Here is a 22,181-nt window from a genome sequence, read left to right as displayed (position 1 = left end):
CTCAAGTCCGTCAAATAACCAAGTAAGCATTTAAGTTAAACCAGACAACTATTCAAGTATGTCAACAAATAATAAATCAATGAGGCAATGTGATATGTGTCACACCCCTTTTTCGCACCCCCGCGCTATAAACGCGCAAGTTTTTATTATTAAAGGGTTTTTCCATTTGAAGTGACAGTTTTGAAAAGGGATTATTTTATTTACAGAGTCGCCACTTGAAATTGAGTTTTGGTGTTCCAAGCCACCTTATGAATCCCTAATCAAAAGGAAATGACTCTTTTATTATGGTCCGCGAAAACAGAAGACCGGGTAAGGAATTCTGTTGACCGGGGAGAAGGTGTTAGGCATTCCCCGAGTCCCGTGGTTCTAGCACGGTCGCTTTATCGACTTATACTTAGCTTAAATTAATATTTGAATATATTATGTATTTGAGCCTTGATTTGCTCGCTTTTATTTATTGAACTTTTTACTGGTTTTAACTCGGATGCGTAACTCAAATAAGATGCATAACTGCATTCTTACTCGAAACAAAATTAATTATTAAAACAAATTTAGCCGAGGTGCGTAACCGCATCCTTGAGTTAAAAAAAAATGTCTTGAAATAAGATGCGTAACCGCATTCTTAATCGAAACAAACGTCTTAAAACGTGCCTAAAGCTCATCTAGCGTCAAGAGCAATTATTTGTCTCTAAAATCCGAGTCTTTAAAAATTATTTGGTTATTATTGATTTCTTATTATTATTTCACTATTTTTACAACGGATTTTTAATAACTTCGCGATCCATTTCGCTCCCTTATATTTAAATATAATTAGCTAGGCTATAAATCAATTGTGGCCCAAATTTACACGGCTAAGTAAAGATTAAAATACCAACAGTCCTTAACAATTATCATGGTAAGATATATCCAATCAAATAAACATCCAAATATTATAATAGAAAGATGAAAACCAAACAGTAAAGAGGAAAAGATCACAGTACTATGTTGGTCAATTATGTTTCCCAACTTCCACGTAACGTTTCCTTAAGTTTCCAAATATTTGAACTTCAAACCACTATTTTACCATTACAATACTACTTCTAGATAAGCTTAAACTAATATGTTGGCTTATTAACACACTTAAACAACCCCCAGTTTCATAATCATGAAGAAAAACACGTCATTAAAACATTATTATATATCTAAAAGCATACCTAATCAAAAACTGCTATGGCAAAGACTAAAACATGCAGGTAAGAAACTAGCACGTTTCACATTCAAACACTTTGAGACAATATTGAACATGAAATCTAATTCCTGAAAAAAAAAGAAAAAAAAAGAAACATACGGACATTTAATGAAGCAAGTTATTTTAAAAAAAATATATATAAAATTGCAAAAAATGCAAGTAAAGAATGGACCTTTAAATATCTTGCAATTTATTAAGAAGAAAACAAACGTCTCAAATCATACTTTCGAACCCCGGACCAGCAATCTCGAACGGACCTCTCAACTTCGACACGTCACAACAGCGGTGGTTTACGTGGTTGTTTTGAGGTGAAGGTTGAAGCTATTTTCAGGGCTGTTTCATGGTGTTTTTGAGTTGGTTTTAATGGAGTTTTTGTAGTAGGTGTTTAAGCAGTGGTTTAATGGAGCAGTGCTTTAACCCCTTTTTTGTTTTCGATCTGTGTGTGATATATATTTATGTGTTGGTGGTCTGTGGTGGAGAAAAGAGAAAAAAAAAAAAAAAAAAAAAAAAAGAGGTGGTGATGGGTGGTTTCCGGTGAGAAAAAGAAAATGGAGAAGATGATAGATTTTTTTTTTTCTTGGGTTAAAAGGGTGAGCTGCTTATATGGTCTCTTGGTGTACTGAGTTTTCTTAGTTTTATATCATTCTTGGGTACACGTTTTAGCTACTAAAAAGGAAAAAAGAAAGACCTCATGCGGCCCCTCCTTTTTTCTTTTGTTATGGTGGCTGTAGGTTCCTATATTCTAGTTTTTTTTTTCATTTGTTTTTGCGGCTCAATCCCCTGATTCCCTCATATGCCTCTCCTTTTTGTATCATTATCTGTATTGCCCTATATAAAAGTAATGAATCCCCTTTTGTCAGGTGTTCATGTGGTCCCCTTTCTTTTTTTAATTTTTTTTATTTTTTGTTTTTCTTTATGTGTGACCCCACCCCCAACAATAATATTCCCTCAATTCACGTGAACCCCCTCCCCTTTTGTGATAAGGTTTGTTATCAAATTTTGTCATTTTTTGATGAGGTGGTACAATTCTATTTGTTCATTTTTTTTTTATTTTTTTTTTAAAAATGTAAAAAAACAAAAAATATTTAATAACTATTTCTAGATAACTAAAAAAAAAAATACTCTTAAAATAAATAACTGGCAAAGCAAAATTAAAAGCTATAAAGCATATTTTTGTAATTTTTCTTTCTTTAAAACACAAAATTTATACTCTGAAAATACCGAATATTTTTTGCCTTTTTTTTCATTTTCACAAACAAACCTACTCAAAATGAAATAGAATAAAACTAGCACGTCAAAATTAAAATTAAAAGAAATATTTAAAACTATAAGATGAAACACACGGGGAGGGTCAAAATTACATGTCTACAGCATGTCCCTCTTTGGTTGGGGACGCGAAGCGTTCTCAGACAAAGACGTAGACAACGAGACAAATTTGGATCCGACCATTATTTGAAGGAAGAGAAAGGAACAAAATGTGACCGAGCCCTGGTCTTGGGCATCCTACATATCCCCGGTTATAAGGGAATCAGGTCTCGTGTAGTTCAAGAGGTAAGATGGGTGATGAAACATACTGAGTTGGAGAAGTCGATTGAGGTCCTGTCGAGGTTCCGGTCCGCGGCTCCTGTTATTACATCAAAATGAAAAATAAAAGTTACAAAGAAAATACAAGTACAAGACCCTATCTATGCAGCTTCTCTTGAATCTTGACTTCAATCTTCATGCTTGTTTCTAAACTTTAAAATTCAAAGTCATCCCTATTCTCCAGGCGGGGCTTCTGCTACTTCTGACTGAACTTGAAACCTACTCAAAGTACATCCCATTCTTCAGGCGGGCTCCTGAGCTTGAAATTGAAAAGCAATTGAATGTTGACCCTATTATTCAGGCGGGCTCCTGCTACTTCTAACTGAAAGTACACCCTATTTTTCAGGCGGGCTCCTGAACTTGAAATTGAAAGATGTCCCTATTATCCAGGCGGGTTCCTGAACTTGAAATTGAAAGGTGGCCCTATTCTCCAGGCGGGTTCCTGATCATCCCATTCTTCAGGCGGGTCCTGACTTGTTTCCCATTCTTCAGGCGGGTCCTGACTTGTTCCCAATCTTCAGGCGGGTCCTGACTTGCTTCCCATTCTTCAGGCGGGTCCTGCAAATTACCAAAAACAACGAACACAAACAAAATTTCCTGTCCCAGTTCATACTAGGAATTTTTTTGGTGAGTGTTAGCAAAACTATAAAATAATTTAATTATGGAAGTAAAATCAAATGTACTAACTAGGAAGTGCATCCCTTAACTATACCCCATTTTCCCAGGAGGGTCTTGATAAACTATACCCCATTTTCGAGGAGGGTCTTGATAAACTAGATCCCATTTTCCAGGAGGGTCCTGATGAACTAAATCCCATTTTCCAGGAGGGTCCTGACAACTAAATCCCATTTTCCAGGAGGGTCCTGACAACTAAATCCCATTTTCCAGGAGGGTCCTGATAACTAAATCCCATTCTCCAGGAGGGTCCTGATAAACTAAATTCCATTTTCCAGGAGGGTCCTGATAACCTAAATCCCATTTTCCAAGAGGGTCCTGATAACCTAAATTCCATTTTCCAGGAGGGTCCTGATAACCTAAATCCCATTTTCCAGGAGGGTCCTGATAACCTAAATCCCATTTTCCAGGAGGGTCCTACTAAACTAAATCCCATTTTCCAGGGGGGTCCTGATAAACTAAATCCCATTTTCCAGGAGGGTCCTGATAACCTAAATCCCATTTTCCAGGAGGGTCCTGATAACTAAGTCCCATTTTCCAGGAGGGTCCTGATGACTAAATCCCATTTTCCAGGAGGGTCCTGATAAACTATACCCCATTTTCCAGGAGGGTCTTGATAAACTAGATCCCATTTTCCAGGAGGGTCCTGATGAACTAAATCCCATTTTCCAGGAGGGTCCTGACAACTAAATCCCATTTTCCAGGAGGGTCCTGATAATTAAATCCCATTCTCCAGGAGGGTCCTGATAAACTAAATTCCATTTTCCAGGAGGGTCCTGATAACCTAAATCCCATTTTCCAGGAGGGTCCTGATAACCTAAATCCCATTTTCCAGGAGGGTCCTGATAACTAAATCCCATTTTTCAGGAGGGTCCTGATAAACTAAATCCCATTTTCCAGGAGGGTCTAGACAACTAAATCCCATTTTCCAGGAGGGTCCTGATAACTAAATCCCATTCTCCAGGAGGGTCCTGATAAACTAAATTCCATTTTCCAGGAGGGTCCTGATAACCTAAATCCCATTTTCCAGGAGGGTCCTGCTAAACTAAATCCCATTTTCCAGGAGGGTCCTGATTTTTGTTCTCGCAACACTTGCGCCTTGCATTTTTCATAATATACCTGCAGTTAGCGAATAAAATTTCATGTCCCTGTTTCAAACAAAGAAAAATTTTGTGAGTTTATAAACTTTGTGGTTGATTTGTGGCCTTGGATTTGAGGATCTTTTCCCCATACAGCTCCGATTTCAACCTATCTCGATAACCTTTTACATTGGAGACATCTCAAACCTCCAACCTCACAATTAATGTGCTGTACTCGCATTTCAACAATCACCGGACCTTTGTGTTAACCATGAATCCAAATGTCTATCAATCGTCAACAAACTTGTTGTGCATATAACTTTTGCTTGAATCTTGTCAATTTAATGATCTGGCCAAATTTTGCTTTATGCAATTAGAGAACTTGGTAGCGAATTTTGAAGTCCCTTCTTGCTTGTTTTGACATGGACTGACTCAAGAAACAAAGAAAGAGGAAAAAAGTAATGTAGAAATTAAAAGAAATAGTATTCAATAAGAGACGTCCCTCTTGGGGAAAGACTAAGAAATGACACTTTTCTGAATGTGGTAGCCGGCTCCAATGATCATGACATGCATTTTGGATTAAGTGGCCTGACCTCTTCAACCAATCGAACCTTCAACTCGTGTCATACACTTAGACTTCCAAATTCCAAAAACTACGTCGCTATCATCAAACCTCTTTCGGCTAGTGATGCCATGAAGGGTTTTCACCAACTAGCCTCTGTCATTTGGTTCTTTCTCTCTACTCACCATCGCCTTATGTTGCCCGTGAGGGTTTTCACCAATAAGACTCTCTCATTTTCAATTCTCTCAACTCACCATCGCCTTACGGTGCCCTTGAGGGTTTCCACCAATAAGACTCTCTCATTTTCATTTTTCTTCCATTTCCCTTATGCTGATGCCACAAGTGATGCCAATGATGCAAATGCCTTATACTCATAGCTTGCTCAGCCTTGACATTCTTAATGATTGATCTGAAGGTCTTTTATTTGGTTGTAACGTGGCTTTTGGATAGGGTTGGAACTAAAGGGTGGCATGGAGGCCCAAAGACAATAAAAAAGTAATAAGGGATGAGACTTACAACGTTTGGAATCGACTCAAAAGAAAACAATAACTTCTGTCCCAGTTTCTTCGAAACGGGAAATTTTGGATTTTCTTTGGTTGGACCGAACCCTAGAATAGGGCTGCCTACGTATCCTGCCGAGACAAGAATCAGGTCAAACGTAGTTCAGTAAGCTCATTTCTTGTGTGTTTCTCTTCATTTTTTTTTTCTTTTTGTGTGTGTGTGTGTGTGTGTGTTTTTTTTTTCTTTCAACTCTTTTCTCTTCATTTTGACTTTCTACTTACCTTTTCACTTTTCTCTTCCGACTTTTTTTTTGTACTGTACTTTGATTCCAAAAGAGGGATATGAAAGAAAATAAAACTAAGGTTCAAAAGGGCTAGCAAAGGGTGACACAATGTTCAGATAGCAGAATGAAATGCCTTCGTCATACCAATCATTTAAAATATCAAGTACAAAGCATGCGATTCGAGAATGAGAAGTGAAAATTATATGGTATCTCTTTATAATGGATGACTCAAGTTAATTGGAGCGAACTTGCTTTTTTGACCTCTCTTGATATTGGCCCACTTCAAATCACTTGGGATCAACATTTGTTATACACTAGTGTCATTCTCATGATTCCCAAAGTGATCGTATTAGTTTCATTCAAGCCAGACTTCAGCTTACTCTCAAAATGTTTCAGCACTCTAATATTTCCTCCCATGTTTTTCTTTACCATTTTCAATCCTTTGGGTGCATTTCTCGTGTAATTAAACTGGCCTTCAAGATCTGGCTAAAAATATCCGCATGCATGTCATGTCAATAGAACCAGCCTAAAAAGAACTATACAAAAGAAAAATTAAAGAAAATATACTAGGAAATGACAAAACAAAAACTCATTTTTTTTCTTTTTTTTTTATTATTAAACAAAATGATAGAAGGGTTGTGGACATTAAAACAAGCAAAAAATTTCTAGATTACAACCTTAGAATAACCCGGATAACAGAAAGAACATCAAAACAAACTACCAAGACTCCTTCCTAGAGGGGAGAAGAGAAACTTCCCAACTGCAAAGCTGTCATCTTAGCCACTAAGTTGCACATAAGCATTACTTGGACCATTATCATTTTCAATCAAATTATGCTCAGCAAACAAGTTCTGGGTCCCTTTAACCAATTCATCCTTATCAACTTCTGGAACTGGGACTGATAGCCCGGGAAGTTTTCCAGAGGCCTCCCTTCTCTGTTGCCTCTCTTTCTTGTATTCCGGCCTAGGTCGAAAGATGGAGCTGGTACGAGGACGATATGCTTGTGGGGGGGGGGGGGGGGGGGGGTAAGAACCCTGTGGAGCTGGTGCACACCATTGTTGGTAAGGATATGGCTGAACATATGGCTGTGCAGCACAGGCAAAGTACTGGAGAGGTGACATGGAATATTGAGGGTCTTGTGGAGGAAAGTAATGTTGAGGTTGAGCGTATGGAGTTTGGGAATAGACTTGAGGTTGTGGCTGGGTATATGAGCAAGGTGGACCCTTCAAACCTCGTCGCAGTTTTGGTATAATCATGGCTACATCATCATTTTCCCTCATGTCGCTCAGGCTTCCGGAACCATTTTGAGTTACTTCAGCATTTACTTTCATGTCAGCAAAACTCATGATACGTCCTGTTTTGATTCCATCTTCTATCATTTCCCCCATCTTAATGACCTCAATAAACGATTTGCCCAGTGCCGGGAGCATATGTTGATAGTATTCTTCAGTTTGGGCTTGGAGAAAAGTATCTACAACCTCACTTTCTACCATTGGAGGCTTTACTCTAGCAGCCTGCTCTCTCCACCTAATGGCGAATTCCCTGAAACTTTCTGTAGATTTCTTCTGCACCTTGGTCATGGACACTTTATCTAGATCAATATCTATATTATACTGAAATTGTCGCACAAACTCTTGAGCCATGTCATCCCAAATATGCCACTTAGTGACGTCCTGATCAGCGACCCAATCCGAGGCTATTCCTGTTAAGCTATCACTAAAGCAGGACATAAGCATTTCGTCTTTACCTCCAACTCCTCTCAACTGATTGCAATACCTCTTCAAATGGGCCACAGGATCACCATGCCCATCATACTTGTCAAACTTTGGAGTCTTAAAACCAGAGGGTAAGTGAACATTAGGAATCATGCACAAGTCTTTGTATGAAACACTCTTGTGACCTTCCTGACCTTGCAAGTATCTTATGGATTGCTCCAAGTTTTTCATCTTTCTAGTCATTTCCTCATCATCCACGGTCTTATCAAGTTTTTCACTGTTAACGGGAGGCTCAAAGTGAGGATTAGAGACATTTAAAGTCGGTTCTAGAGTATAGGGGTGAGCATCAAGGGTTTTGAACATGGGCCCACTGTTAGATGGATCATCAGGCACAGTGAGTAGAGCTCGGGTTGAGGTTGGCATATTAGGGGAAATGTCAAGGAAGCCAGGTGGCGGTGGAGGTGGTGGCTGACCAGTCATCCAAGCCCGATACATGCTTGTCATGTGTTGTTTTAACATTCTCACTTCTTCGGCTAACCTCGAGGTTTGGTCAACCAACGGTGTTTGAGCGCTAACGTCAACCAACCCAGTGTCCTCGTTGGTCGCCATTGCCTTTTTGGTTTTCGACCTTGTGTTGTAAGGATGAGTCGCCAGTTTTAAAACCACAAACCAACCACCTTCTAAAATCAAACATCATGAATAAAAAAAATGATTGAGTTAGGGAACCGTGCGCAAGTCACATATGCACGATTATTAGTTCTAGAATGATTCTAAGGGTAACAATGTCATTTTGGCATCATCCCCATTTTCGTTCGATTTGGCCTTCCTCTCTTTCATTTTTTGCTTTCCCTACCTCTCGGTTCACTCATCTTTCTTTTCCCTTTCTTTCACTACTCTTTTTTTCTTTCTCTCCGCTCTTTCACTACTCTTTTTGGATTTATTTTTTTTTTTGAAAATAATTCGATCGAACCCAACTTGGGTTGCCTACGTATCATGCTGGGACATGAATCAGATCTTTGCGTAGTTCGGGAAGTTTCGGCGAAAAGTAATCAACAAAATTGTTTCGAATTTTCTCTTTCTTTTTCCTTTTTTTTTTTTGAAATCTAGGAAGAGAAAAGAGAAGGAAAAAAAAAAAACTACAAAAACTTGAAAACAAAAAATCTTTTTTGGATTTTGATTGTAAAATTTCCTCCAAAGAAACCCCGCTAAAAAAAATACTACTCAAAGTAAAATCTTTTTGCATTTCCTTTTTCTTTTGGATAGGGAGTTAAAAAGAAATCTCCTTTTTTTTTTTTTAAGTAAAAAAAACTATATCCTTTGTTTTTCGGATTTTCTAATACAAAATAAAAACACTTTTTTTTTATTTATTTTTTTAATAAGGATCACCGAACCCGATATGGGCTGCCTACGTATCGTCGCCCCGAGGGACGGGAATCAAGTGTGCGTAGTTCGTATAAACTAAAAAAAAAAAAAAAATGGGGATGATATTTGACCTCCTCTCTTTTCTTTTCTCTTTTTTTTTTTTTTTTTTAAAAAAAAAACAATGACCCAAAAGTCAGTGATATTTATCTCTCTCAAACCCCCTTGGTTATCCTAAAGCCGGTCAACAATCAGGCACCTTCCAAGTATATTACAATTAGCACATTGGATGCACATGTTGGTCTGATAAAAAGGTCACCTGTCCTAGTCAGACCCGGCCCCTGTGCCGAGTCCCGCTAAGTCAAATGCAGGTGATGCAGATAAGCGTAGCCTACTAGGGATATCAGTTCTGCGTTTTCAGTTTTGCTAGGTTTAAGACCTAATGGCAAAGGTGTCTAGACTGGGTCACCCGAGCGGACAACTCGAGCCGGGGAGGGGCAATACTGTCGGTAGCAGTGCTATTCCGACTTCATTGCTTATCCTGTCCCGCCTAACATGTGTGACTAAAATCCTCCACCAGGCGCCAAGACGCTCCGGCTTTATCTTGACAGAAAGTTAGGATGCATAACTGCATTCCTGTGCCCGTGTGTGAAGTGTTTCAGAGACTCAGAAGGGTGCGCAAGAGAAGGCATTTTATAATACAGTTCAACAATATCAAAGCGGTAAATGAGCGGCAATTAGCACATTAGGCTCAACAACACATAATAAATCCAAATAATAATAATAATAATAATAATAATAATAATAATAATAATAATAATAATAATAAAAGCCAAATATAAGGCAATATCACAAAGCTCGAATTCTGAGTTCCCCAGCAGAGTCGCCAGAGATGTCACACCCCTTTTTCGCACCCCCGCGCTATAAACGCGCAAGTTTTTATTATTAAAGGGTTTTTCCATTTGAAGTGACAGTTTTGAAAAGGGATTATTTTATTTACAGAGTCGCCACTTGAAATTGAGTTTTGGTGTTCCAAGCCACCTTATGAATCCCTAATCAAAAGGAAATGACTCTTTTATTATGGTCCGCGAAAACAGAAGACCGGGTAAGGAATTCTGTTGACCGGGGAGAAGGTGTTAGGCATTCCCCGAGTCCCGTGGTTCTAGCACGGTCGCTTTATCGACTTATACTTAGCTTAAATTAATATTTGAATATATTATGTATTTGAGCCTTGATTTGCTCGCTTTTATTTATTGAACTTTTTACTGGTTTTAACTCGGATGCGTAACTCAAATAAGATGCATAACTGCATTCTTACTCGAAACAAAATTAATTATTAAAACAAATTTAGCCGAGGTGCGTAACCGCATCCTTGAGTTAAAAAAAAATGTCTTGAAATAAGATGTGTAACCGCATTCTTAATCGAAACAAACGTCTTAAAACGTGCCTAAAGCTCATCTAGCGTCAAGAGCAATTATTTGTCTCTAAAATCCGAGTCTTTAAAAATTATTTGGTTATTATTGATTTCTTATTATTATTTCACTATTTTTACAACGGATTTTTAATAACTTCGCGATCCATTTCGCTCCCTTATATTTAAATATAATTAGCTAGGCTATAAATCAATTGTGGCCCAAATTTACACGGCTAAGTAAAGATTAAAATACCAACAGTCCTTAACAATTATCATGGTAAGATATATCCAATCAAATAAACATCCAAATATTATAATAGAAAGATGAAAACCAAACAGTAAAGAGGAAAAGATCACAGTACTATGTTGGTCAATTATGTTTCCCAACTTCCACGTAACTTTTCCTTAAGTTTCCAAATATTTGAACTTCAAACCACTATTTTACCATTACAATACTACTTCTAGATAAGCTTAAACTAATATGTTGGCTTATTAACACACTTAAACAACCCCCAGTTTCATAATCATGAAGAAAAACACGTCATTAAAACATTATTATATATCTAAAAGCATACCTAATAAAAAACTGCTATGGCAAAGACTAAAACATGCAGGTAAGAAACTAGCACGTTTCACATTCAAACACTTTGAGACAATATTGAACATGAAATCTAATTCCTGAAAAAAAAAAGAAAAAAAAAAGAAACATACGGACATTTAATGAAGCAAGTTATTTTTTAAAAAAATATATAAAATTGCAAAAAATGCAAGTAAAGAATGGACCTTTAAATATCTTGCAATTTATTAAGAAGAAAACAAACGTCTCAAATCATACTTTCGAACCCCGGACCAGCAATCTCGAACGGACCTCTCAACTTCGACACGTCTCAACAGCGGTGGTTTACGTGGTTGTTTTGAGGTGAAGGTTGAAGCTATTTTCAGGGCTGTTTCATGGTGTTTTTGAGTTGGTTTTAATGGAGTTTTTGTAGTAGGTGTTTAAGCAGTGGTTTAATGGAGCAGTGCTTTAACCCCTTTTTTTTTCGATCTGTGTGTGATATATATTTATGTGTTGGTGGTCTGTGGTGGAGAAAAGAGAAAAAAAAAAAGGAGGTGGTGATGGGTGGTTTCCGGTGAGAAAAAGAAAATGGAGAAGATGATAGATTTTTTTTTTCTTGGGTTAAAAGGGTGAGCTGCTTATATGGTCTCTTGGTGTACTGAGTTTTCTTAGTTTTATATCATTCTTGGGTACACGTTTTAGCTACTAAAAAGGAAAAAAGAAAGACCTCATGCGGCCCCTCCTTTTTTCTTTTGTTATGGTGGCTGTAGGTTCCTATATTCTAGTTTTTTTTTTCATTTGTTTTTGCGGCTCAATCCCCTGATTCCCTCATATGCCTCTCCTTTTTGTATCATTATCTGTATTGCCCTATATAAAAGTAATGAATCCCCTTTTGTCAGGTGTTCATGTGGTCCCCTTTCTTTTTTTTATTTTTTTTATTTTTTGTTTTTCTTTATGTGTGACCCCACCCCCAACAATAATATTCCCTCAATTCACGTGAACCCCCTCCCCTTTTGTGATAAGGTTTGTTATCAAATTTTGTCATTTTTTGATGAGGTGGTACAATTCTATTTGTTCATTTTTTTTTATTTTTTTTTTAAATGTAAAAAAACAAAAAATATTTAATAACTATTTCTAGATAACTAAAAAAAAAAAATACTCTTAAAATAAATAACTGGCTAAGCAAAATTAAAAGCTATAAAGCATATTTTTGTAATTTTTCTTTCTTTAAAACACAAAATTTATACTCTGAAAATAATGAATATTTTTTGCCTTTTTTTTCATTTTCACAAACAAACCTACTCAAAATGAAATAGAATAAAACTAGCACGTCAAAATTAAAATTAAAAGAAATATTTAAAACTATAAGATGAAACACACGGGGAGGGTCAAAATTACGTGTCTACAATATGCAATGTAATGCAAGGCCTTTTCAATCTTCCAGTACACACACATTCAAACATTAATGAATCGTGACCCATGGGGGACTTGCGAGGTCCATGTACCAACCCAAAATTCTCAGATCTCCTAGATCACATCGAGTCTCAATCATTTTAGGCTTCCAAATCACAATACTCAACCCTTAGGCTCGCATTACCTGTCATCTAGCCAATCTGGCTCATGTCATCAGCATCACTCCGTCCGAAATTATTTCCCGTCGTACCTTACACTAGTATCCTCATATGCACATGAGATACGATAATAAGCATCAATATGAAATGTATCACAATTAAGGAACCAAGCAAAGCAACAAAGACTCAATCTTTAGGTCTTTTCCATTTTTAAATGAATATTTAGGAGTGATGAGAACACATGATCACAAATAAGACAGGTAATAATCATAGAAACAATAAATAAGGGACCTCATATCCCAATCACAAACACCAATCAATAGATGATAGCAGCTAATTCCCAAAGCATGGCATTCAGGTCAGACTATACAATTAGAATTACACAAATACCTTTATCATGGCATCGGTACCCGATACAAATACTCGTCACCTCACAAGTATCGGGACCCTCTTTAGTTACCCCATTATCTCCTTTTATTAGTCTAATTAAACCAACCATGACTCTTAAGTTAAGGTTCAAAATCTAAACATGCCTGGAATAGTAGTCCGACAATTACAGCAAAGCCTTTCCCTTTCGTATAGCCTCCGCACGATCCCAGTCTGTTCAAACATGGATTACGCGTAGGAATAAAAGTCAATCGATACTCATATTGTCGTATGAAGATTCGAGTCTAGAAAGTCAACCCAAAAATCTCGTTCTAAACCCCAAATGTCAAAACCGTAATTTGATTACAAAATCGGGTTCAATAGGGTCAAATTATTATTTTATGAAGTCATACGAATCCAACGATACCCATAAAGTTATACTTTAAATCTAAAACCAAAAGTCACCCAAAAATAGGATTCCGAGCCACAAGGGCGAAATAGGAATTTTAACTCAAAATTAGTTTACCCAACATCTATGGAGTCTATATCCTAAAAATCAATCAAATCCAACATCACTTTCATGCTCAATTGAAGAAATTCTTATCTTAAGCCTAGGGTTTCATAATCCCCTAAATCCCCAACCTTAAATCATGATCTCTAGCATGGAAACTCTTAATAATCCATGATATAATCAAAATGCGAAGATTAGAAACTTACCCAATAGATGAATCTTGCAAAATCTCCCAAAATCACCTTAAGCCGAGCTCCCAAGTTCCAAATATGTGAATGAGTGAACCAAATCTGTATTGGAGAAATAAATATTTAATTAGCTCAGCGATCCTGGCAGAAGTGGGCCTGCTTCTGCAATCATTCCCTCGCACCAGCGAGGTCCGCTTATCCAGTCCAAGTTCGCAGGTGCGAACATCATCACGTAGGGGCAGCCTTGCTTCTGCGGCCCAACATATCCAATCTCGCATATGCAACCCACCACGCGTAGGTGCCACTCAAGTCTAGCAGAAGCGAGATACTAGAAACTAGAAAACCATGCAACTTCCACTACCAGAAAAACTCAAATTACATGGGGAGTTTTTCCGCAGATAATTACCGCGGATTTTCATGCGGAAATCAAAAAATTCCTAAAATCTATTATATTTACCTGCGGATATGATTTTCCCAATTATTTAGTTTTATTGTGGATTGTAGAAGTCTTAATTAGAAAGAAAATAAGATTTATTAAGTAGATAAAAAGAAGAGGTCAAATAGGAAGAGAAATGAGGATAGTAGATAAACACATAGTACCACATCGTTTAGAAACGTAAACATTCTACAATTTATAAGCCACGAGCTAGAGTACGCACGCCAGCTCAACAACGCAGTGGGGCGCGTGCACGTGGTTTGTCAAATTTATTACTCCTAGCAAAATTGGTAAGAGAATTAATTAATGGAGTTGAGGGATTAACTAAGTAAAATTTGAAAACAAGGATGGCGGGACACGTGGGGTGGGTTTGAGGGGATCATTATGTGGTGATAAAAAGTAAGTTCTTGTGTACTAAAAAAAATTGTAATGGTTTCTGAACAATAACAATTTTAATGTTGTCTAGAAGTTCTTGCCGATTTACTTGGGAAAATTTTCATCCGGAATTACATAGGGATATTTTTCTAAGAAAATCCGCAAGAAAATTTATATTTTTACGAATTTCTACCAAAACAATCTTGGGAATTATTAATTTTTTGGCAAAAAATTCCGCAAGTAAATTTACCTGGGGATCCAAAAATCCCCATGTAATAAATTACCCACGAAGGTTTTTCTTTCGGATTTTTTTTGGTAAGAAAATCCGCAGGAAACTGAATTACCTGCGAATTTTCTTGTATAATCCGTAGGAAAATCCCCATGTAATTCGCGTGTTTCTTGTAGTGTTCCAAATTTTGATCCGATACCCGAAACTCATCCGAGACCTCCCGGACACAAACTAAATATGCAAATCAGTTCCAAAACACACTATAAACTCACTCACGCCCTCGGAATTTCCAAAAGAGGCCATTTTGACTCCAATTCTCTTAACACTAGATTTCCAACCAAAAGACCAAAACACCACCGAGTCTCTCGAAAACCGAATCAACTAATCAACCAAGTCATAATCGACATTTCAGACCTAATGGAATCAACTAAATCTTCAAAAGGACTTATTTACCCCCTTTCCCCCCTATGTTGACTTTGGTCAACCAAACTCTTATGAATTTCCAAAAATCCTATTTTTCTCACACAAATCTCATACAAATACCTCGGGAATCGCGCCACCATCCCCACAAGTCAAAATACTCTAATGTAGCTAGGGGAAGGGTCAATAGGGGTAAAATAGTTAAATTAGCCAAAACGACCTAACGGGTCGTTACATCATCCACCACTTAAACACATGTTCGTTCTCGAACATGAAAGAAAAGGAAAATACCTGAATCTTCTGGAAAGCTGGTGATATCTAATCCGCATATCTGACTCGGTCTCCCAAGCAGCCCCCTCAAGTGAGCTCTGGAATTATCCGACCCATTGAAATAATTAAATTTGGGAATTTTAAAGCCTTCCGGCAGACCCTGGTCTGGATGTATGCATAAGTCAAAGTATCTTAACCCCTCTTTCTTTTTAGAGCCATGTTCTAGCTCAGCGATTTTCTTTCCCATCTCCTCTCTATTTTGTCTATTCTTGCTTCAAATATAATTTCCATGTTCTCCAATTCAGGCGAAAAGTCAATATGGGTGACATGGTCTTAAAACGTGACAGTTGGTTGTATGGGATGGGTAACAGGAACTCCTGTTACCCCAGGGGCTTGATAAGCATTTGCGTTTATAGCACGAGCTGGTGTTTGAAAAACTGGGGTTTGGTGGGAGGAACTCCCTACGTGGGTGGTATTTCGACGTAGTGAGGTTTGAAAGATAGCCCCAGTCTCGATTTGAAGTAAATGGTCAGGAATTGGTAAATACAAATTTGGGAAAGTGGGTGGAAGTCTCTTAGCTTCAGTATTAGTAGCATTTTCTTTCTCGGCCCTCAGGCGGTCTGCTTCTTGTCTGGCTTCGGCCAATTTTCTCATCAGCAGACTGACAGCCTCTTCCAAAGGCATGCCGGCTATGTCCGCTGTTAGGGTACCTTCTACTAAAGAATTAATGTTCGGTGGTGGAGTTTCAGGCATGTTGTCTTCTTGAGGGTTTAAGGACGCTGCAGCAGCTTTCGATCGAGTAACTGGTGCTAGCGAATCGACCCATGTCTATAAGAGAAAACAACTCAAAAGCACCCAAGTTAGCGTTAGGCTTAAGCAAGAAACACAAAATATCACGTTGTTTGCAGTTTATAGCACATAGAATCATATATTTTGTTTCAACTTCTTGATTGATTCACATTCCAAGGGTATTCTTTGGTCTTTTTTTTTTTTTGGGATACTAATTTGCGATAAATGGTTTGTATGGTTGACTTGCTTCTACCCATCCTATACTAAGGGGAATTTTAGGTTTTTATTATAAAAGGACTGAGTCTTAAATAGACTGCCTATGTATCCCACCAAAGGGAAATCAGGTCCATCCGTAGTTCAAGCATACACAGAAAAGGTTTTTTCCTACACTACCTGAAACTTAGTTTTTTCTACCCTGACCAGGCCTTATGTAGGCTTCCCACGTATCCCTAACGGGACATCAGGTCGGCATGGTTCCATTTACATAAAAAGGGAAAAGGGATACTCTATCTTATTGGAAGCAGTAAAAGGATACTTATGTTTTTCTACCCAACCGTACCAAGCAGATTCTTCATTGTCTTCTTCATCGTCCTCTTCTATCTTCCACAACAATCCAAATGTGACCTTCATTCAAAAGGTGTTCTAGCTTAAGCTTGAAATTCACACATTCTTCAATGTCGTGGCCGGGTGGCCATGGTGATACACGCAAATCCTTTCTTCCGGGGATCCTAGGTGACCCTAGTAGGTTTGTGGTGCTGCCCTTGTCTTCTTCACACTGCATAATAGAGAGTGAATCCTGTCATACGACTCCTCAAATTTGGAAAGGTCGTTTCTCCAGAACCTAACCTTTGATATCCTTTCTGGATGATTTCTTCCTTGGTCATGAGTCAGGAGAGAGTAGGGTCCCCACAGTTAGCTAATTCTCCCTTGATCAATCCATTGGATAAGCTTTCTTTCTAATGTTGTGCACTCATTGGCGGTATGACCTGACTGACCTCGGTGGTAGAGGCATTTTCTGTAACCCACAGAAGGAGCACATGGTGGCAACAAATTTGGGCTTTGTGCGTATACTCCAATGTTACCCAAAGTTTCCAAGAGTTCTTGTTTTGACAATTCTACTGGCGTACCCCAATTGTGTGATATTGTGCCCTTAAGAACAATTGTGCAAGAAACCGGAGGTTCCTCGAGCTGAGATTCGCGCGGGTCTCCATAGGCTTTCAGATTTGGGATAAGTAGTTTGTCATCTCCATATGGTATGGGGACAAGCCCTTCTTGTTGACTGAGTGGGACATAAGTCCCAAGTGGTGCTTCAGGTGTCTTTCCCTATTTTACCCGATTGGCAGGGTGTTTCTTAGTTAGTTCTTCAACATAAGCTAGGAGGTTTTCCGCTTCCTTCATTTTCTCATTGGCCGCCTTGGTGGTTTGGACGGCTTCTTTCATTCTAGCAATGGCTAGGGCCATTCTATCATCCTATTATCGGTTTTTCTCACTTATCGCTTTCATGTTCTCGTCGTCACCGACTAGGTTGACGTAAGGAGAAGTTGCACTCATGTTGTCTGGGGTCTCCATTTCCTATTAGCAGATCAACCTTTTAAAAGTGGAACTAGATTTGTTTTAGGGGTTATTTCCTTGGTTTTTCTTTTGAGTAGTGTCCGGACTGCGGACCAATCAAGAGTTTTGACAAAATATATGATTTTCACACAAAGCAGTTATATCAAGTAAGCATTTAGATAATATATAATTCACTTTCCTATACCTCGTTGCTCCGAGGCTACTAGAGTATGAAGCAACATTGTGCCATATGTAAAACAAATGTATTGTTCCCAAAGATAAAATCCCCAGTGCTTTTCATTAATGATACTTCCCAAGTGGGATTACAAGGCTTTTAAAGTAAATGCAATAATCAGAGAAAATCCACTCCACGGACAGAAATCTACTCTCTATCATCTCTCGCCTTCTTGGCCTTTCGAAGGGCAACCTGAATGGCTACATGGGCTGGCATCAATGCTGTCCCGATCCATTGACCTCTCTGATCGTCAGGCAATGACGTCCCCGTATCTATGGCTCCTTTAACAAAAGTGTCCATCCATTCTACACTCTTCAATGAGGCATCTGCCTCGTCTGTCAAACTCTTAATTATCTCTTGATCATATTCTATCTTTGATTGATGATCCATTTCTCTTCATTTTATTCGTCGTTTCATTCTTCTAACTTGAATTGCATTTGCGTCTCCCTTATTCTCGGGCAATTTGTACAGATACGGTCCTGGTGCGACAGTACCATCTATTTCAGCCCTAAGCCACTCATAGTAGTTTTCATCATGACTTGGATTGTTTGGATCTTCCTCCAACTTATCTTCCTTTATCATATTCTTCCAATCTTTCAGAGCATCTTTTATACCCTCGATGCAACCTTCTTCATAATCTCGTACAAACTCTCCCATATTACCCACATTCGGAATAACCTATCTCATACCAAACTGTCTAAGAACTCTCAATGGTGCGTAGGGTCTGATTCCCTTAATGCCCATAAGCGACAGATATGGACGCTTACGGCTCTTAACACAAACAGTCTTGGAATGAAAATCAGGTACCCTCCACCTGATATGTTCTTCTCGCAGTCTGGAAAAGATGTGAGCCCATCCTCTTTTATCTTGAACCCCACAAGGCATAGCAGCGACTCCCAAGTCATGCTCTCCCAGGGTTGGATCTAGGCGGGTAGATAAACCGCTCTTATCTAAATGCTTAAGTATCCACCATTGGACTAAGAGGTTGCAACCCTGAAAATAATAATAATAATAATAATAATTGTTGCGGCACTTTCCCAAAGCTCGGTATATATCTGATAAGATAATAGGGATGATGTCGAAATATTTGGTAAACCCATTCGCTGTGACTCCCCTAAGAACAACATGAGCAACAAAGACAACTCGGGTGTCAATAGCTAGGGAGGCATTTAGTGGAAATACCATGGTCCCCAATAGGAAAGTGATAAAAGCTAGCATTTGATTGGCATCCCAGGACTGGGGTGAGGAAAACTCAAGGATGTAGTTCTCATACCCCTATTGGGATGAATACCTCCCATATAACTCTCTAAAGGTTATAGTGGGTCCCTGCGCCCAATCGGCTTTGTTGACAGCAAACATGTCTATGATTTCTTTTGGGGTAGGTTTGTGAGGGATAAGGATATTTTGGGTCAATTTCTTTTTGGATCTGTTAGCACTTCCTACGCTTTCCAAAACATCTCTAATCTCTTCCAAAGTGGGAGTCATCTCTAATTCTCCGAATCTGAACATCATTCTGTCATTGTCCCAATAACCGGTAATGATCGCTAGCAAACTAGAATCCCCTGTCATATCCATTAATGAAGGTAGATGCCCCACACAACTCTTAAATTCTTTTTTCTGATCATTAGTCAAATCTTTCCACCATATCACTAAACCTAGTGGTGGACCCACAACTATATCAAACTGCACATCGGGAGACATCTGCAAGGCAAAACACTGTTAGTTCCCTGGCCCCAGGAACAACAATTTATTTCACACTTGGCACAATAATGCTTCCAGATAGCAAATACTGGGATGCGGTGTCCTCTAGTTTTTACACCATCTGAACACAGTAGGGTGTCTTTCCTATCCAATTCAGGTAGGTCTGAGATACCCAAACCGGTCTATGGTCAGCATGCGCTATATGAGTAAGGATTTGGTTTCGCTCTATGCTAATTATTCTAGAGTGGTTTTCAAATGAATGACAAAGGTTACCCAAGCGGGCAAGCTGAGGATGGGCTCTCTAAGGTTGTGGGATGACCACATACCCACTCGACCTTAGAGACCTCCAAAGAATATATTAAGGGTTTTTTAGTGCATCGTCATCCTGCATCGTCATCCTTTAGAAAAATACAAAATAAATGCCAGGAGTGGTATAGTATGCATGCATGAATGACAGTTATATTTGTGGAAATTTAAACACATAAATAATATATATCACTTAAACAATTTATATCATACAAACACACAAATAATTAGAACCCTTATGGTTAGAACCTAGAAGTTCCTAGCAGAGTCGTCATCTGTAGCGCGTCATATTTTTTCCGATTCGTATTTGCACTTGCCTCATTTAAAAAGGAAAGTGTCCCGAGGAAGTACGGTTGTCAATCGTATCGGGAAAAGGAAAAAATATACTCCTACGTGGATGGTGCTCTAAATGGACTTATTTTAGAGTCGCCACCTAATTTTTAGAAAATTAGGAAAACAAGATTGAAAATGGTTCATTTAAAACGGTTAAATTTTAAAAGAAAGCTAATCTAATCAAAGTATGGGTAAGGGTTCTGATGATCCCCCGGGGAAGGTGTTAGGCACCCCGATATTAAGGATCCGCTCAATTGCGGTTTACCTATGGGTTATAATAATATGTTCATATAGATACAAACTGGTTTGTGATAGAAAATAGTTTTGTTTAATACTTCCGCAAATAAATATTAGTCATTTATGCAAAAAATAGCGCGTTCCAAGAATCAAAAGTGGTAGATTTTTGCCCAAAATTGGACGCTTGAAGTGTCGGACTAAAACACTTAGGCTAATACCCGAAGGCTCTTAGCCTAAGTAGGACCCTACGTAAGTCCACCCAAAATAGTTTTGAAAAAAGTGTTTTAAGTATAGAAAATATTTTTTATGCAAAAAATGGTTTTGTATATAATATATAATTATACCAAGTCATTTATACTAAATTATTTATATTAGGTTATCCAATTTTATTCCAACTTTTATTCCATTTTTTATCTGTTTTATACAAGTCTAAGAATATCGAAATCAGTCCAACAATTCCAAAACGGTCCATGTCAGCCCAAGTCCTTAAATTTTTAAAATGTCAATTCCAGTCCCAAGGTCTTTTAGATTAAACAAATTCGGTCCTTTAAAAATCAAACAGTCCGCTTTTTCTAATTTTATATCATGCTTATGTTAATTAGTTTATGAAAATTGCTTTAGGCAACTCTAATGAGCGGTTTAATCATATGGGTTCCAATATGAAATTTAAAATGCATGAAATGATAATATAAAGCATGAATTGTAAAGTTTAAGGGAGTTGGGCCTACCAAGCCCAACAGAAAAAAGCTCATCAAAATTCTAAATCCATTCCAAATCCAGCTCCAAATGCTTTGCTCGTCCATGATTCATGTTTGACTCGATCTATACACATTGGTAGGCCTCGTGGAAACCCACCAACGGGTTTTGAGAGGTATGAAATGCAAAGGGTATGTTCGACATTAGTATACATCCATAATTTAAACTAAGTACAAAAATAAAGAGGTATAACAATTATTACAAAGCAAAAATGAATTACAATTTGTTGGGCCTATCCCACTTAATGATCCATGATATCAATTAATCAGACGGCCAAGATGTGGAATAGGCCCAAAAATAATAGCCGTGACAAGTCAAGTATAGAAACACAAGTGACAGGCCAAATCAATGAGCCCAGGCCTTTTTCTTCCTAAAAAATGTCTAAGTGTTAGGAGGTGGTATTCATGATATACTATTGGTATACTCCCCACTTTCTCAAATTTTTCTAAGTGTTGAAACTCTAATATACGTGATATACTGCCAATATACCCTTCAATCAAAAGAAATGGTATGCAAGATATACCATCAGTATACTTCCCAAAAAATGAAGAGCAAAACCCTTTGAAGGGCATACCCTCATATACACTCGCTAATATACTATATACTCTTCCAAATCACCACACACAAATCACATGAAAGCTTCAAGTTTTTCCCCAGAAATCCCCAATATCTCTAAATTGAGTATGCCACTGCCAATTAAGGCTAAACAAAAAGACCAACGCTCTATAAATATGCAATCTCAAAACCAATTATTAATACACTTAGGACAAAGTTGCCACAGGAGGACTTGACTAATGCAAGAGGAAGAGACTTAAGTAGTTTTCGAATAAGGCATGTCATGTCAAATGCTACAACCTCTGAAAGCAGTCATAAATTAACCAAGAGGGCATAGCACATATTTTAGGTCATGAAGCAAGTAATGTTAACAATGGAGGGGGTAGTGAAGCAAGG

The 22,181-nt window shown here is 38.1% G+C and overlaps 1 protein-coding gene across 1 annotated transcript; it reads right to left on the bottom strand.

Annotated features, from left to right (window-relative positions):
- Window positions 1–1,356: 1,356 nt before the first annotated feature.
- Window positions 1,357–12,277, bottom strand: LOC132632295 (uncharacterized). Its single transcript, XM_060348178.1, has 2 exons — window positions 11,184–12,277; window positions 1,357–11,078 (listed from the first exon to the last, which is right to left on the bottom strand). Exon 2 carries the CDS (start codon window positions 8,234–8,236, stop codon window positions 6,689–6,691), a length of 1,548 nt encoding a protein of 515 aa, XP_060204161.1. The 5' UTR covers window positions 8,237–11,078; window positions 11,184–12,277; the 3' UTR covers window positions 1,357–6,688.
- Between the last annotated feature and the right edge of the window lie 9,904 nt (window positions 12,278–22,181).

This window comes from Lycium barbarum, chromosome 1 (assembly GCF_019175385.1).
Source record: "Lycium barbarum isolate Lr01 chromosome 1, ASM1917538v2, whole genome shotgun sequence".
NCBI classification, from domain to species: domain Eukaryota; kingdom Viridiplantae; phylum Streptophyta; class Magnoliopsida; order Solanales; family Solanaceae; genus Lycium; species Lycium barbarum.
Note: the sequence above shows the minus strand (reverse complement) of the source record. Positions and strands in the feature narration are given on the sequence as shown.

Coding starts and splice junctions, on each gene's coding strand:
- LOC132632295 (XM_060348178.1), bottom strand. CDS start 8,236: ATGGCGACCAACGAGGACACTGGGTTGGTTGACGTTAGCGCTCAAACA.